A 15,532-nucleotide genomic window follows, 5' to 3' on the forward strand; every position below is an offset into this window, starting at 1 on the left:
GAAGGGAGGGAGGTTTCTATTCTTTTAATATGGCAAAATAGGCACAAAAACCTTGTGACCCAGATTTGGCCCCTGGGGCTGTCTCAGAATGGCAAGGGACCGGTCCCCGTGCCCCAGCTTGGCCCACCCCAACCCGGCTGGGCGTCCCCCGGCACACACACATGAATCGGCAAGTGCTTGAGGGCTGGTGGTGCGTACCTGCAACTCATTTGCTTCACCCGCCCCTCTCCTCCCAGCCTAACCCCATCATGCTGGGCCACGCCCCACTTTGCTGGGCCTCTCGTCCGGCTCTGCTTTGTTGGGCCGTGCCTTTCCTCACTCAGGTCATGGCATTCTGTAATCCTAGTGCCCTAGGGCTGTGGTGGTGAACCTATGGCATGAGTGCCACAGGTGGCACGCAGAGCCGTTTCTGTGGGCACGCGCGCCGTCGCCTCAGTCCTAGGCCTTCAACTGGGTTTTATAAAACCTTTTCACTTTAGGCCTCCGCCGCTGTGTGCAAAAAAAAAAAGAAGGTTCAATTAATCAATCAATTTCAATTTCTCGCAGGAAAAAAAAATCTCACAAAGTTGGAATTGATTGATTGAACTTTTTAGTCCCACCCAGTCTGCCGTTACCACTGCAGCCATGCCCACCCAATGGGCCACACCCATCCAATAGGCCACACCCAGCCAGCACCCGACAATACATAAGTGGGTTTTGGGTTGCAGTTTGGGCACTCAATCTCTAAAAGGTTCGCCATCACTACCCTAGGGCATGCCCGGCCTGTGGAATGAAAGGGGATGGGAGCGCACGGTGGCACAAGCCAAGCATCAGCCGGCTCCTGGTCACCCTCTCTGCCACGTGGTAGGGCCTGAGAAGGGAACACAGTACTCAAGCCGGATGCAGAGCCTTAACCTGGAACTGCCGGCGTCTGGCAACGTGTGAGCCTCTGTGGAGGCTGGAAAGAAAGGAAGAGAAGGAGGAGAAAGACTATGATAGGTGATCTGCCTGCTTCATATCACAGAGGACATTTTTGCCCCTAATGCAACCAATGTTCCTCCTGTCTTATGGAACAGTTTCCTTGAAATTATTGATTAGAAAGCCCTAAAGCAGTGGTGGGATTCAGCCAGTTTGCACCGGTTCAGGAGAACCGGTAGCTAAATGTCGTTGAGTTCAGAGAACCGGCTGAACCCATGTTGCTTCTGGAAGTCAGTTCTAGGCCTGTGTATGTCAGTTCTGGAAGTCTGTTCTAGGCCTCGGAGGCCTGGAGGAGGCCTCCCAGGCCTAGAATGGCCCACAGGAAGTGCATGGATGTCACTTCCGGAAGTCTGGTCTAGGCCTCGGAGGCCCAGGCCTGCATCCATGCAGAGAACCGGTTGTTCGGGTATTTGAATCCCACCACTGCCCTAAAGACAGTAGTTCTGGAGGACCTTAAGGAATGTATAATTACCATTACATTTTCTCCTTTAGAATTATTCTTTTATCAGCGTTAATGTATTTTTACTGTTTTTATTTTATAAACTGATGGATGCCATCTTTGCTGAATCTAACAATACATAAACAGAATAAGTAATGACAAGAGATGGGTCTAACATCCTATGTGTATTTTGGGGAACACAATCTTATCCTTTTAAAAACAATTGAATCAAATTAACCTGATATACAAATACAAGAACAGATACCCTTTGATGTCTTAAGTTTTCAGTCATTTGAAATGATAACTTACTTAGATATGTCAGTTTGTGAATTTCTCTCCCCATCAACTGTAAAAGGTGATGCTCCAGTCAATAATTCATACATCAGAACACCTAAACTCCACCAATCAACAGCCTATAAAATAAATATGTACTAATGAAGATTATTAATGTGATTCTTCTAGGAAATAAGAATAAACTATGCAGTTATTTTTAAAAATATGAACTATATGAAAAGGTGTTAATTTAAATAATAATAACAACAATAACAATAATAACAGCAATAATAATAGAGTTGGAAGGGACCTTGGATGTCTTCTAGTCCAACCCCCTGCTCAGGCAGGAAACTTTATACCATTTCAGACAAATGGTTGTCCAGTCTCTTCTTAAAAACTTCCAGTGTTGGAGCATTCACAACTTCTGGAGGCAGGTTGTTCCACTAATTAATTGTTCTAACTGTCAGGAAATTTCTCCTTAGTTCTAGGTAATGTATAAAATGTGAGCTATAGCTAATGCTATTAGTCCTTAAAACAGTTTTTCTACTTCTTCAGGCTGAGCAAGAATGACTAGCCCAATGCCATCCAGCTGATTTGACCTAAATTAAAACTAGAACTCATAGCCTCCTGATCTTAACTGCTACACCAAATTGGCTCTCGCGTATATTCATTATCATCAATAACCTACTTTATCATGTCCTGTATCTCCTCCTCTGACAATATCTGGTGCCATATATTCTATGGTTCCACAAAAAGAATAAGCTCTTTCATTCTGAAAAAAAAAATATTATAGCCAATGTAGTCACTGATACCACAATCACAGGGAAAAAACAATGATAAAACTTATTACTAGGATTTACATCATTCTAATTAATTGTCCTCTTAAACATGTTTGGCTCTCTCTATATAATATCTTTTAGACTAGTATATTAAAAAGGGTTATTTTAAAACATCTCTCTCTCTCTCTCTCGACAAATTATCCCACAGGGTAAATCTGATCCCTCCACCTCATCTCAATAGAAAAAAGAAGAGTTTCACTGAGAAAAAAAATCAATACATGAATTTTCTGGCTTATTGAGAGAGTCACTTAATATGTGGATACTTACTTCATCATTAACAAACTCCTTACTCAGTCCAAAGTCTGTCAAAACTACATGTCCATCTGAATCAAGAAGAATATTTTCAAGTTTTATGTCACGATAGATAATTCCCAACTGGAAAAAATTAAAAATATTTGTACACTACTGAGCAGAGTCTATTAAAATATTCTCACATGTTGGCATTTAACCATATATTTCAAATATACACCATGTTAAATAGAAGAAACGCCCATGTTAACGATATAAAATGAAGATAATATTTTTAATTTTTTTTGCCTGATTACTAGCATTAAAAAAGGTTGTTATGGTTCTATGGTCCAAAGCAGTATAGAATTATGAAAAATATGTCATTAATAATTCTAAGTGGAAGTAGGCATTGCACTGAGCTTGCACAATAAATGTACCTGAAAATAAAGCATGGGTAGATGGATAACAATCATATCACTTCTGGGGAAGTGTCAACTGAAGAGTTTGTGACTAAATCATGATTCATGGTAACCATGTCATGTAAACATATTCCACAAACTATCATATACAATAGTGAATGTTAAATACAGGTTTTTGTGTCTCCAAAGTGAAAACACCATCATACAATTAACTTTAATTTCACTTACATTTTTCCTTTCAATAAATTTATTTCAAAAAAGTTGAAAATATTGTCTCACCTTGTGTAGGTGTTCCAGTGCTAAAACAATCTCCCCAATATATATCTGTACCTCATCTTCATTAAATCTCTCTCTTTGTGAAAGATGGGTAAAAAGTTCTCCTCCATTTATGTAATCTAAGATACAGGAAACCAAGTTATTTACTAGGGATCTGCAAAATTTCTGAATTAATTCCAAAAATACATTTCATACCATGTAGTAGCAAATGTTACATATACTGGTGGTTACTTTTTTTTTTTTTTGCTTTCATCACTAGCCACAATTACTTCCTTTGGAAAATTTATGGACTTTCACATGAATATAATAAATGTCTCAATTATAGGCTGACTTTTTAACCTATTTATTTATATTTCCTATTTCTAAACCACCTATCTCCCTCAGAGTTGATCTGTTTTCAAATAATTGAAATATTTTTTAAAAAAATCCCTCAACATAGTTACAGTTATCTCTAGAAAATATAACAATTAAAAGAGTTTTTTAAAAAACCAAACACTGGAACTGTAGTTTACACCAGGCTAAAATTAGGTTCACTAGTCTGTGCTTACAGTAGTTAGCAGATTCTGTCAGGATGAATATTTCATGAATCAATTTGTTATGCAAAGTCAAGAAATTACAAAGAAATAAAGGAAAGAGACCATACAGGTAGTCTTTCACTTACAAACATTCATTTAGTGACTATTTGAGCTTACAGCAGCACTGAAAAATGTGACTTCGCAGCATCCCCATGGTCACGTGATGAAAATTCAAATGCTTGGCAACTTGTTCATATTTATGACAGTTTCAGTGTCCCAGGGTTACATGATCTCCTTTTGGGACTTTATGACAAGCAAAGTCAATGGGGAATCCAGATTCACTTAACACCCATGCTACTAACTTAACAACTGCAGCAATTCATTTAAACGGTTATAAAACGGGGCAAAACTAACTTAACAATTGTCTCACTTAGCAACAAAAATTTTGGGCTCAGTTGTGATCATAAGTTGAGGACTTACAGAACTGCAAAACTCCCATAGATAGTAGCAAAGAGAGATAGATTAAGTCTAATAGAAGACAGTGGACTGAATCAGGAAAATTTGCCCAGAATTTTGCAGCCTGGATGTGATATTGAATGTCTAAATTAGAAAGATTTTAAAGGAGCCAAGTTGGTAAGTGAGGGTCTGAGGGGAGATGATATAAGCAAGCACTTATGGCTATGTTGTGAATGATATGGGGAGAATATCCCGAGTCTAGTGACTGAACAAAAATAGAAAAGGAACACTTTATGGCCCCTGAGAAGGGCAGACTCTTGTGACTCTCTTATTGTAGAGCAGAAAGTAAATACTATATGGCCTCCTCCTCCCCCCCACTCTCAATGGCCACACCCTGTCTCATCATTAAGGAGACTGACCTGGAGGTCTACCTTAGGACCAGAAACCTTGCCTTATACCCCTGCATGATTCAGTTAACCATGGACAAGGAAAACAATAACAGTGTTACAGAATTGCAGGTGTTTGATTTCACATTGGAAATTAAATGAAAGATATATTAAAACTTCAATTTACTGGACTACAATGCAATGAGCATTGCATACAACATTTTTGCTGTGATTTACTTACTGTACGTGATTTGATGCTATCACACTAATGATACAAAAGCTTACAAATCTATTTGATTCAACAAACATTCTTGAATACAGGTAGTAATTGACTTACAACCATTCATTCAGTGTCCATTCCAAGTTACAATGATGCTGAAAAATACCCGTACACTTATGACTATCACAGCATTCCCGCAGTTATATGATCTAAATTTGGGCGCTTGTATTTATGACGGTTGCAGAAACCTGGGGTCACGTGACTGCCACTTGTGACTTTCTCGGTGGGGCTTTCAAGAAGCAAACTCAATGGGGGAAGCCGGATTCGCTTAATGGCTGTGGATTCACTTAACGACCATGACAAAAGATCATAAAATCAGGTATGACTCACTTAATGACCACATTGCTTAGCAGTCCACATTATGGTCATAAATCGAGTACCACCTGTAATAAGACATCTCTCCCCAAGTTAATCTACTAAAATAAAGTTGTTTATTTTAAGATGGGTAGCACTATTACCCAACTCAGTTGAGAAGTTATGAATACTCCTGCCAATTGACAATTCATTCAATAAATGTATTTTAGCATAATCAGCTATATTTTGTTTCATTCAAGTGCTGGGCTTTTTGGTGATAAATAATTATTGCACAAATAATTATTTAACACAATCAATGGCAGATTGGATGGATGGTTCTCAAAGGGAAAAATATGCATAAATGTATTCTTTGATTCTCTATCTAGACCTATGTAGTAGATGCATAACTCTTTGTAGTAACTGTTCTGTTGTGTATATCTGAATCACATACCATTACAAGGGAGGGAGGGAGGAGCTAATTTCTTAACTGGAACAGCAAATGAAAATAGACCTTATTTTTTCCTTTCTTCAATGGTTCTTTCCTTTTTACACTTACCTAAGATGAGATGAAGTTTTGTATCTGTCTGGAAAGCGTAATGCAAAGTGACCAAAAATGGAGACTGTCGAATGTGTTCTAGTACTTGTCGTTCAGTCTTTGTATGTTCAGTTGTTTTGGATTTTTGAATTATTGTTGCCTTTTTTAATACCTTCATTGCATACAATTTGCCAGCATCATGACCACTGATTTTCCTCACCAGAAATACCTTTCCATAAGCTAAAACCAAAAATATCACACAGGTGTAAAATAGCAATAGCCAGCCCATCATAATTCCACCTCCACAGCACAGAGTGCTCAAATCAAGCTACTGTACTTTCACAATAACAAGCTTAACAACATAAATCTTTAAACCCAATGTCATTTGTTTATCTTCTTGATTTGATTAACACATTAAATATTATTTTAAGAAAGCTATGCCCCCCCCAAAAATGTAAAATCCTAATCTTTAGCAAGAGTCTAAGGAGAAGAAAGTTATCAGAGTTAAAATGGAGCAACTGAAAAACAAGAAAATAAGCATACTAATAGGCTTACAAAGGTAATAAAAATAAATCTCAAAACAGTATCAATTGTACAGATAAAATCAACCTACTTGATTTGGATTTCATAATTATTCTTTTTATTTAATACAATCATATCCATCTTTAAAAGTAAATATTACCAGACCAATCTCTTGCTTATATTTCAAGGAACCTGAGTATTTTATTTAAGATACTTGATTTTATATTTCAAAAAATGCTGGGAGACCAATTATTATAGGTTTTTTTTCTTTCATATAGAATTTAGAGAAATCTGCTCCCACACTTTATCTAAGGTACACATTTGAACATTAGACACACCAATTCCTTTTCCTCCCTTTCTGAATCCACCAACTGGCTAATTCAACATGTCTTGGAAAAACAGACACATAGCATTTTTAAAGAAAACATATATTTTCTAGATGCTCTTTGAATGTTTTCCTCTCGTAGCTACTTTTGCTTTTTATACCTCATGGAATGACAATAAAATAAAGTAGTTGAACAGAATTTGACTATGCATAGGATAATTCAATAATGCTTTACTAGTTTGCATGTAGTTTCAGATTTGAATAATTACACTAATTCAACTGCCACATGTCTATTTAGAAGGAAATCCCCGTGTTCACTGCGATTTACTTTGAGCCCAGAACTATTTTACATGCAGCAGTGTAGGAATGTTACAATGGAAGCTGCCATAGTGCCTGGATGAATGGCACCAGACAGTAGTTGCCTCCTAATGACAAATTTAGTCATATAAAAATGGTAGTCCTCGAGTTATGACAGCTACCATTGAAAAGCCATTAAGATAAGCATCAAGAAAACAGGGAAGTCCCCACTAACTAGTAACGTTCGGGAAGCAACAGGAAGCATCTTGGCCAACACAATTGTGTTCAGTTACTAACTTGATAAGAATATGACCAATTTGAAAGACCTACTTATTGCTGTGAACTAGGGCAGGGCTTTTCAACCAGTGGTATGGGTACCACCTGTGGTACATTGGCACCTGGCAGGTGGTACGCGACCTAGAAAAGTGGTAGCGGGGGAGGGGAATGAGCTGAACTGGTGGCAGCACTGCACAAGCCTGAGCAAGAGATGACTGGAGCTGCAGGGCTGTCAGGGCTCAGCGGAAGTGCCAGGATCAGCGCCAGGCTCCAGCTGGAGCTCGGCGCTGATCCTGGCACTTCTGCTGATCCCAGAAGACGCGCCGATCAGCTGGAATGTTGCAGCATCTCCAGGGTCTTGTGATTTACATTCAGATGCTTGGCAACTGATTCATATTTATGACGGTCACAGTGTCCCAGGGTCATGTGAAGTGACCAAAGCCTGCTGCAACCACCCAGCAGACGGGGGGAATAAAAACGAAACACCCCCCCACCCCAGCCCTGCTGCTAATCCTCAACAGAAATGCTCACAACAATGAAAGCCTCGGACAGGAGGAAGAGCGCCGCCGGGTGGACAGGCAGGTGTCTTGCTCGGCTGTGACTTGGGGGGCACTTTTTTAGAACTTTAACTCAAGTACCAAAGCCACAAATCCCAGTCAGGATTTTGGATTATTTAAATCTGCAAGAGGAATGGCAACAGATCAAACCAGAAGGCTGAGAAACAAAGAAGCACAAGACTGCAGGAAAACACTTCTTGAGAATAGTTCAGTCACTGTTACTCCTGATCAGACAATTCTGAATTGAACAACTGGACTCCAACTGCATTATGGCAGAGACTTGAAATATGGAATATAAAACTAAGTATATGGAAATGATCCAGTGCTGAAAACAACAATTATAGTCATCTGTTTCTATTACCAGTTGCCTAGAATGTTTTTCGGGACTCTTTGAATTGAATCAGTCTTTGCAGTCTTGACTTTGCAGCTATGGGTTTGGGTTGCCTGAAATGGTCTTGGAAGTTAAGTGTTGGAATTGGAGCGGGGAGACCCACTGTGGACCAGCACCTGGCCGCAGCATGCCAGCAACCGGTCCACCCAAAGAAAAAGCCCCATCCGTGGGATGCAGGCAGCACACAAACCCACGCACTCTCCGGTCTGTGGAAAAACCTTTCTACACAGAACCGATCCATGGTGCCCAAAAGGTTGGGGACCTCTGTTCTAACCACCCTTCATTTATGGAAGCTCATTGGGTGATGGAAAACTAGGAGGAGGGAGCAAAATTTACCTGCCATGAGTTCCTAACTGAAAGGAAAAATGCAATCTAATAAATAATAAAGAAATTGTACTTATTTCTTTGCCTGATTGTTTTAGTTGGGAAGAAACTTTGATCTATTGATACCTCTAACTACCTACCCCAGCCACTCAAAATATTTATCTATAAAATAGAATTTTATTTGGTGAATGTTTTATTTGGTGAATGTTTAGCAATATAAAATAATGCATACCTCCTGTCCCAAGAATTTTCAGGAGTTCAAAGTTCTCGATGCCCACCTTCTCTGTGTGGCCTGTTAAGTTTGCTAACAAAAAAATATCCAATGTCAATATTACATACACTAACAAGCAAACATATAGTAATATAAATTACATGGTATCCATGATTAAGATTCTTCCATTATTCATATACTACTTATAGCAAAGCTGTCACTAAAGTGTTGTTGTATTCAGGTTTCCATGTATATAACAAAGTGAATATAATTTTATTTAAAGTGTATAGAATAGAATTCCTTATTGGCCAAGTGTGGGTTGGATATACAAGGAATTTGTCTCCTGTGCATAAGCTCTCAGTGTACATACAAGTAATAGTGATAATCATGATCATAAACAACATGAAAATACATTCATCATAAATCGTAAAATACAACACTTCATCATAAATCGTAAGATGCAACATTTAATGGTAGTCATAGAGTACTAGCTAAGCAAACAACATAAATCATACTAGGATACTAAAAAACAATATAAATTGTAAGATACAAGCAACAAAATTATAGTCTTAAGAAGATAAGGAAAGGTAATAGGAAAGATGAGGAGTATCACAGTAATACAGCTTTACTAAGCAGTTTGACAGTGTTGTAGGAATTAATTGTTAAGCAGAGTGATGGCATGGGGAAAAAACTGTCCTTATGTCTAGTTGTTCTGGTGTGCAATTCCGTATAGCAGGGGTGTCAAACTGCCAACCCATGGGCCGGATGCGTCATGCTGAAACCATGTCCACCCCATTGTTTGCAATGGAAAAAAAGTCGCAATACGTCACAACACGTCACGTGATGTTGCGAGTTTGACGTTGTTTCACAGCTCTCTTTCTTCTTCGGGCAGTATAGAGGCAGGCAGATAGCAATTATTTTTTCTGCAGTTCTAACTATTCTTTGAAATCTATGTCTGTCTTCTTTGGTTGCAGTTCTAAACAGACAGTTATAGAGGTGAATGACAGGCTCAATAATTCCTTTGTAGAACTGTATCAGCAGCTCCTTGGGCAGTCTGAGCTTTCTGAGTTGGTGCAGGAAGAACATTCTTTGTTGTGCTCTGTTGATGTTAGGCTTCCATTTGAAATCTTGAAATATTATAGAGCTTAGAAACTTGAAGGTTTCTATTGTTGATACTGTGTTGTCTAGTATTGTAAAAGGTGATAGTATAGTAGGGTTTCTCCTAAAATCTACTATAATTTCTACAGTTTTAAGTGTGTTCAGTTCAAGATTGTTCTGGCCACGCCACAAGGCTAGTTATTCAACCTCCCTTCTCTATGCTAATTCGTTGTTTTCTCTAATAAGGCCAAACACTGTTGTATCATCTGCAAACTTCAATACTTTAACAGAGGGATCTTTTGAGATGTAGTCATTGGTATAGAGAGAGAAGTGGAGGGAAGAAGGGGAGACCTGTGCTAATTGTACAGGTATCTGATGTGATTTTGCCTAGCTTAACTCGCTGCTTCTGTCTGTTAGAAAGCTTATGATCCACTTACAGATGTGGTCAGGCACAGCTAGCTGATTTAGTGAAAATATCTGGAATGATGGTATTGAATGCCGAGCTGAAATCTACAAATAGGACCCTTGCATAGGTCTTTGGAGATTCAAGATGTGGTAGAATATAGTGCAGAGCCGTATTAACAGCATCATCTGCTGACCTATTTGCTTGGTAGGCAAACTGCAAGGGGTCTAAAAGTGGATCTGTGATAGTTTTCAGGTGGGCCAGCACTAACCTTTCAAAGGTTTTCATAACTACGGATGTCAGAGTAACCGGTCTGTAGTCATTCGGTTTTATGATGGAGGGTTTCTTCGGCACTGGGATGATAGAACCTTTGAAGCAAGAAGGAACATAGCACATCTCTAGTGATTTATTAAAGATGCAGGTGAAGATGGGGACCAATGGATCAGCACAAGCTTTCAAGCAAGGAGTTATCTTGTCTGGGCCTGCTGCTTTTCCAGGCTTTTGTCTGTGAAATAGACCATGCACATCATTTTCTGTGATCACCAGAGGTGGGGGACCCAAGGAGATGGGGTCAGTTGTAGGAGGTATGGCTGTTGTTGGTGTATCTAAGATGGAGATAGTGGAGATAGATGACAGTGGATTCCTCTCAAACCTACAGTAAAACACATTCAGGTCATCTGCCAGTTGTCAATTTCCTTCAGCATGGAGAGGTTTCCTGTAATCAGTGATATTTTTGAGAGTTTTCCAAATATTTGCTGGTTTATTTGTTGACAACTGATTTCTTAGCTTTTCAGAATAGCTTTTTTGCTGCTCTGATCTCCCTTGTTAATACATTTCTGGCCTGATTGTATAACTTTCTATTTTTTTTCCTGTAGACTTCCTCTTTGGCACGACGTAGTTGCTTGAGTTTAGCTGTGAACCAAGGCTTATTGTTACTGTACATTCGCAAGTTCCTGGTTGGCACACATGGGTCTTCGCAAAAATTAACACATAATGTTACAGTATCTGTGAATTCATCCAACTCTGCAGAGGTATCTTCAAAAACTTTCCAGTCAAAGCAAGCTGTAGCTATAGCTTTGCCTCCTCAGTCCAAGGCTTCACTGATTTAATTGTTGGTTATAGATTTTTATAATGAGAAAATGAATTATTCCATCTCAACTAATTATTTCAAAGTGTTTTATGAATGTTGTAACATACTAGTTAAGGTATAACAATAAAAATAGCTGCTACACGTGTCCTCTTATTGGTAAACTTTCCCCAAAGTTGTAATTTTATGAAATAAATAACATTAAATATTTATTTATTTATTTATTTTATTACATTTCTATGCTGTGCATCTCATTGATACAATGACTCTGGGCAGTTTAACAATATAATGAAAAGTAAAAAGTACTAAAAACAAATTAGAAAAAATGCATAAAAAGTTAAAAACCGAGATGATAGTTAGCCTAGGGGTAAGATCTTTTTTACCTGGTCAGCCATCCCCAAAATAGCAGAAAAGTAGAGAAGTAAAAAAAAAAAAAAAAAAAGTATAAGGAGAACCTATGTGAACAATACAGTATGTTATATACCATCACTGCTATGATACTGAAGAATTGCTTACAGGCCCAGATTCCCTTGATCTCTTTTCAAGTATAGGTTCCTAAGCATCTTCACCATGGAAATATGCATCTGACGGGCAGAATAAATTAGAAGGAGATGTTCTCTCAAATACCCTGGACTATTAGACAAAGCTAGTATTCAGAAACCTACTGGCATCCAGTGAAGACACCAAAAGACAACTATTATATAAGGGTAATTTCTCTCATCCACTAACATCTTGGCAACTGCAATTTGTATGTACAATTTCCACATCATTTCAAATATAGCTTCATTTAGACCAGTAGTCTAACTGCAAGTCAGAAGGATAAGTCACTGTTGCCAGGATTCAGTTCATAAATTCTGAATCATTTATAATTATATATCACAACATTTTTAGTAATTGGATCAATCGCCTTTCTGCATGTAGCAAAATTCTATGTAGGTTTATGTACATACATCATTTGAAGTCAATACATTAAGCCTCTACTAAATTGAAGCAGCTAATATTGGTCTATCTGAAGAGCATTATCTATTCAAAAAGATTCTCATGTATGTTAAAATGAAATAAATATTTTTTAAATCGACTTCCATTTAATTTTCAGTGCAAAGTATATGGTACAATTATGGTACAATATTATGCTTATCATTTTATGCAGATCAATATGATTTTAAAAAAACCCAAACAATAAAGATACAATTGAGCTTTGTTATGCACTGAATAACGCATTTGTTCTATCTACCATAACTATACAAGTTGTTCATCAATAAGCTATTATGAAATACTTGGAAAACCTGCTATATCAGATCATAAAAACAAATATTATAAATTATATTTAACATTTCATCTTTTTGTATATCACAAAGAAACAGAAAATTGAGAACAAAATATTTCAATATTGTATATAAAAATACTGAAGATACATTCTGTAATCCACAACATACTTTAGCTACTAAAATGAGCAACATTTATAAAATGAAGGCATCTACATCATATATTCATTTAATTGGAACTTAGATAATATGTTAAACATAATTAATCTCATGCAGATAGAAATAGCTTTGAAGAACTTCTAAAGAGAAACATGAATCTGGAAATGATAAAATTATTCTGTTTCAAAAGTGATACATCGTATGTGCTGTGTGTGTTGCTTTGCTTTTGAATATTCTTGACAGCCCTACTAGATGTGTTTATAGCTTTCTTCAACTTGATTTCAAATATCCTTTGGAGACAAGATGACTTAACTGATTAACATACTTTTTTATTTCAACAGTCACAAAAATCCTCTAATAAAACAGCTTTTATAGAAAACTAATTTTTAAAATGATGTAACAGATTGCACATCAGTTTTCCTTGATATGTCATATATTACCTCTACTTCTAAAGAAGTATCAGATACCAGTTAGCTTCCATGTGCGATTCAAGGTGGTGCTTGTCACTTTTTAAGTACTGATGGTTCCAGACTTGGATGTCTGTGGAACCATTTTCTCTCAATAACATCTGCTTGCCCAATAAGATCAAGAAGTGTAGGCTTACTCCAGGTCATACTCCAAGAGATCACCATGAGGAAAGGACCTTGAAACATGCATTTTCAGTTGAAATTCCACTATCTTGAAGAACATGCTATCAGACATCAGAATGGCCCCTTCCCTCCTGTCCTTAAGCTATAAAATTGTGTACACTAGGATTTGTATTTGAATCTAATTATTTTACTTCAGCTGACTCATTCCTGAAGTAATTATTTTTTATTATTGCACTTTATAAAATTCTTATAGACATTAAAAAAGAAATAAAATGGCATTCAGAATTATTAGGAAAATGGAACAGCTGCCCTACACGGAAAGACTACAGCATCTTTGAACTTTATCAAAGAATAAAGAATAGTAAGGGGAGGCATGATAGAGATATACAAATTTATGCATGGCATAAATAATGGGAATGGATGGAAGAATATATTCCACTGAAACTAAATGCAGACAGATTCAGAACTAGCAGAATAAATGTTTACATAGCACACACGCTTTAGGATTCCATGCCAATTGTTGTGGTAGTAATAGCATATTTGTACAATTTTAAAAGGGGATTGGATATGTTCATAAATGATCGTGCTATTAATGACTATGAATATTGGCTTTTTACTACCTTCTAAATCATGGGAAACATGCCTTATTTATTCACTGCTGAGAAGTAAAAGCAGAAGAGTGCCAGTACCCTCTAGTCAGGCTTGTAAGCTTGTAAATGTATTCAGGTGGACTCTGTGGGATTGTTATAAGAGGGGTCTTTCTTTTAATTTTTAAAGAACGAGAATTAAAAGCATATACAAAAAGTCACTTAATACAGGTGGGAATTTAAAGAAAGGAAATAATTAATTGCATAGCATACTATAAACCATTCTTTTTGCCAGAATTATAATGTAAAAATATGCAAAATAACCAAGGTGATAAATAATAAATACAGCAATTTGTTTTGAGCAATACAAGAACCAGAAAAATCTAGAAATACACTGGTTTTGGGGTAATTAGCTTGATTAAAATAATTACAAAAATTATAGTTAAACCAATGTAGTCGCATTGCCTCCTATAAATGTTATCCTAACAATGTGGGGGGAATTAGTACGGTATGTTGTCAACTTTCCAATGCATTGAGTTTACTTTCTCCTCACAGTTTCATCATCTAAATCATTTTTCCTCATCCACCAAAGCCATAGTTTCCTTGGAATTACAATAATAATCTGCCAAAACCAGCACCTACCATAATTGAGCCCATGCTGATCTTTTGGCTCTTCTTACCGGTTCTTACTGATTCTCCTAGGCTAAACTAGAGATCTTGTCAAATTCTCTATGGTATATTCAAATGCCCTGAATGTTATAACAAATAGATACAGAGATAAAAAAATATAAAAAATGTTATCGAAGTAATACTATTAAAAAAACTACTTTCAGTGATAAGAGTTAAAAAGTATTCTTATACCAACCTGTATAAAAGGTATACTTTATATATAGAATGTTTTCAAAAGTATTGTTTTAAGAGATACTGTTTATAGGCATGTTTACTTTTGTGCATATCAATTTTATCTATGTTAATTACTATGTTTTTTCAAATAATATATTAAATATTTATATTTACCGGTATATATAAATATTTATATTTTAAACATTTATATATTACAAATATAAGATTTCATTTTAAAGAATATAAAATTATTTCAAGACAATAACTCTTTGGATTTTATTTAGGACAGTTTATTAAGATTGTTGTTGAAATTGTATTATTGCTGCAGGTTCACTTGAAACTTTTGTGACAACTAATTCTTAACTATTTCAATCTTTCCTTATCAATGCAATATGATAACAAGTTCTCCTGACCAGCTGCTATCCTCGTAGGTTAACAAAATATATATTATCCTCAGTTGTGGCTGAGGAGAAGCAGAGAGTATTTTGAAGATCCTGATTGGTTATTAAATAGCCAGAGGGATATCTTTCACATTTTTCATCAGGACTATACAAATGACTACAATACTTTACAAGAGCCACATAAACAGATCTCTCCAAAAGGGGAAAGGATCATATTAAAATTTACATTACATCCCCTTTTCTTTTCTTAAGCAGAAAAAAGCTATTTGGTTCAGAATGAAAAGGAAGAACACTGAGCT

General features: G+C 36.7%; 1 protein-coding gene across 1 annotated transcript in view; it reads right to left on the reverse strand.

Moving 5' to 3' along the window:
- RPS6KA5 (ribosomal protein S6 kinase A5) overlaps positions 1-15,532 on the reverse strand; it is a 40,560-nt gene that overhangs the window by 21,972 nt on the left and 3,056 nt on the right. Inside the window, exons 2-7 of the mRNA XM_015826643.2 lie at positions 8,822-8,893; positions 5,919-6,137; positions 3,435-3,550; positions 2,776-2,883; positions 2,358-2,441; positions 1,706-1,809 (exon numbers count right to left, since the gene is read on the reverse strand). Coding sequence (XP_015682129.2) covers positions 1,706-1,809; positions 2,358-2,441; positions 2,776-2,883; positions 3,435-3,550; positions 5,919-6,075 — 569 coding nt within the window. The 5' untranslated portion in view covers positions 6,076-6,137; positions 8,822-8,893. The remainder of the gene's footprint in view (positions 1-1,705; positions 1,810-2,357; positions 2,442-2,775; positions 2,884-3,434; positions 3,551-5,918; positions 6,138-8,821; positions 8,894-15,532) is intronic.

The sequence above is a fragment of the Protobothrops mucrosquamatus genome, unplaced genomic scaffold, assembly GCF_001527695.2.
Source record: "Protobothrops mucrosquamatus isolate PMUCROS unplaced genomic scaffold, P.Mucros_1.0 scaffold_211, whole genome shotgun sequence".
Taxonomy (NCBI): Eukaryota; Metazoa; Chordata; class Lepidosauria; order Squamata; family Viperidae; genus Protobothrops; species Protobothrops mucrosquamatus.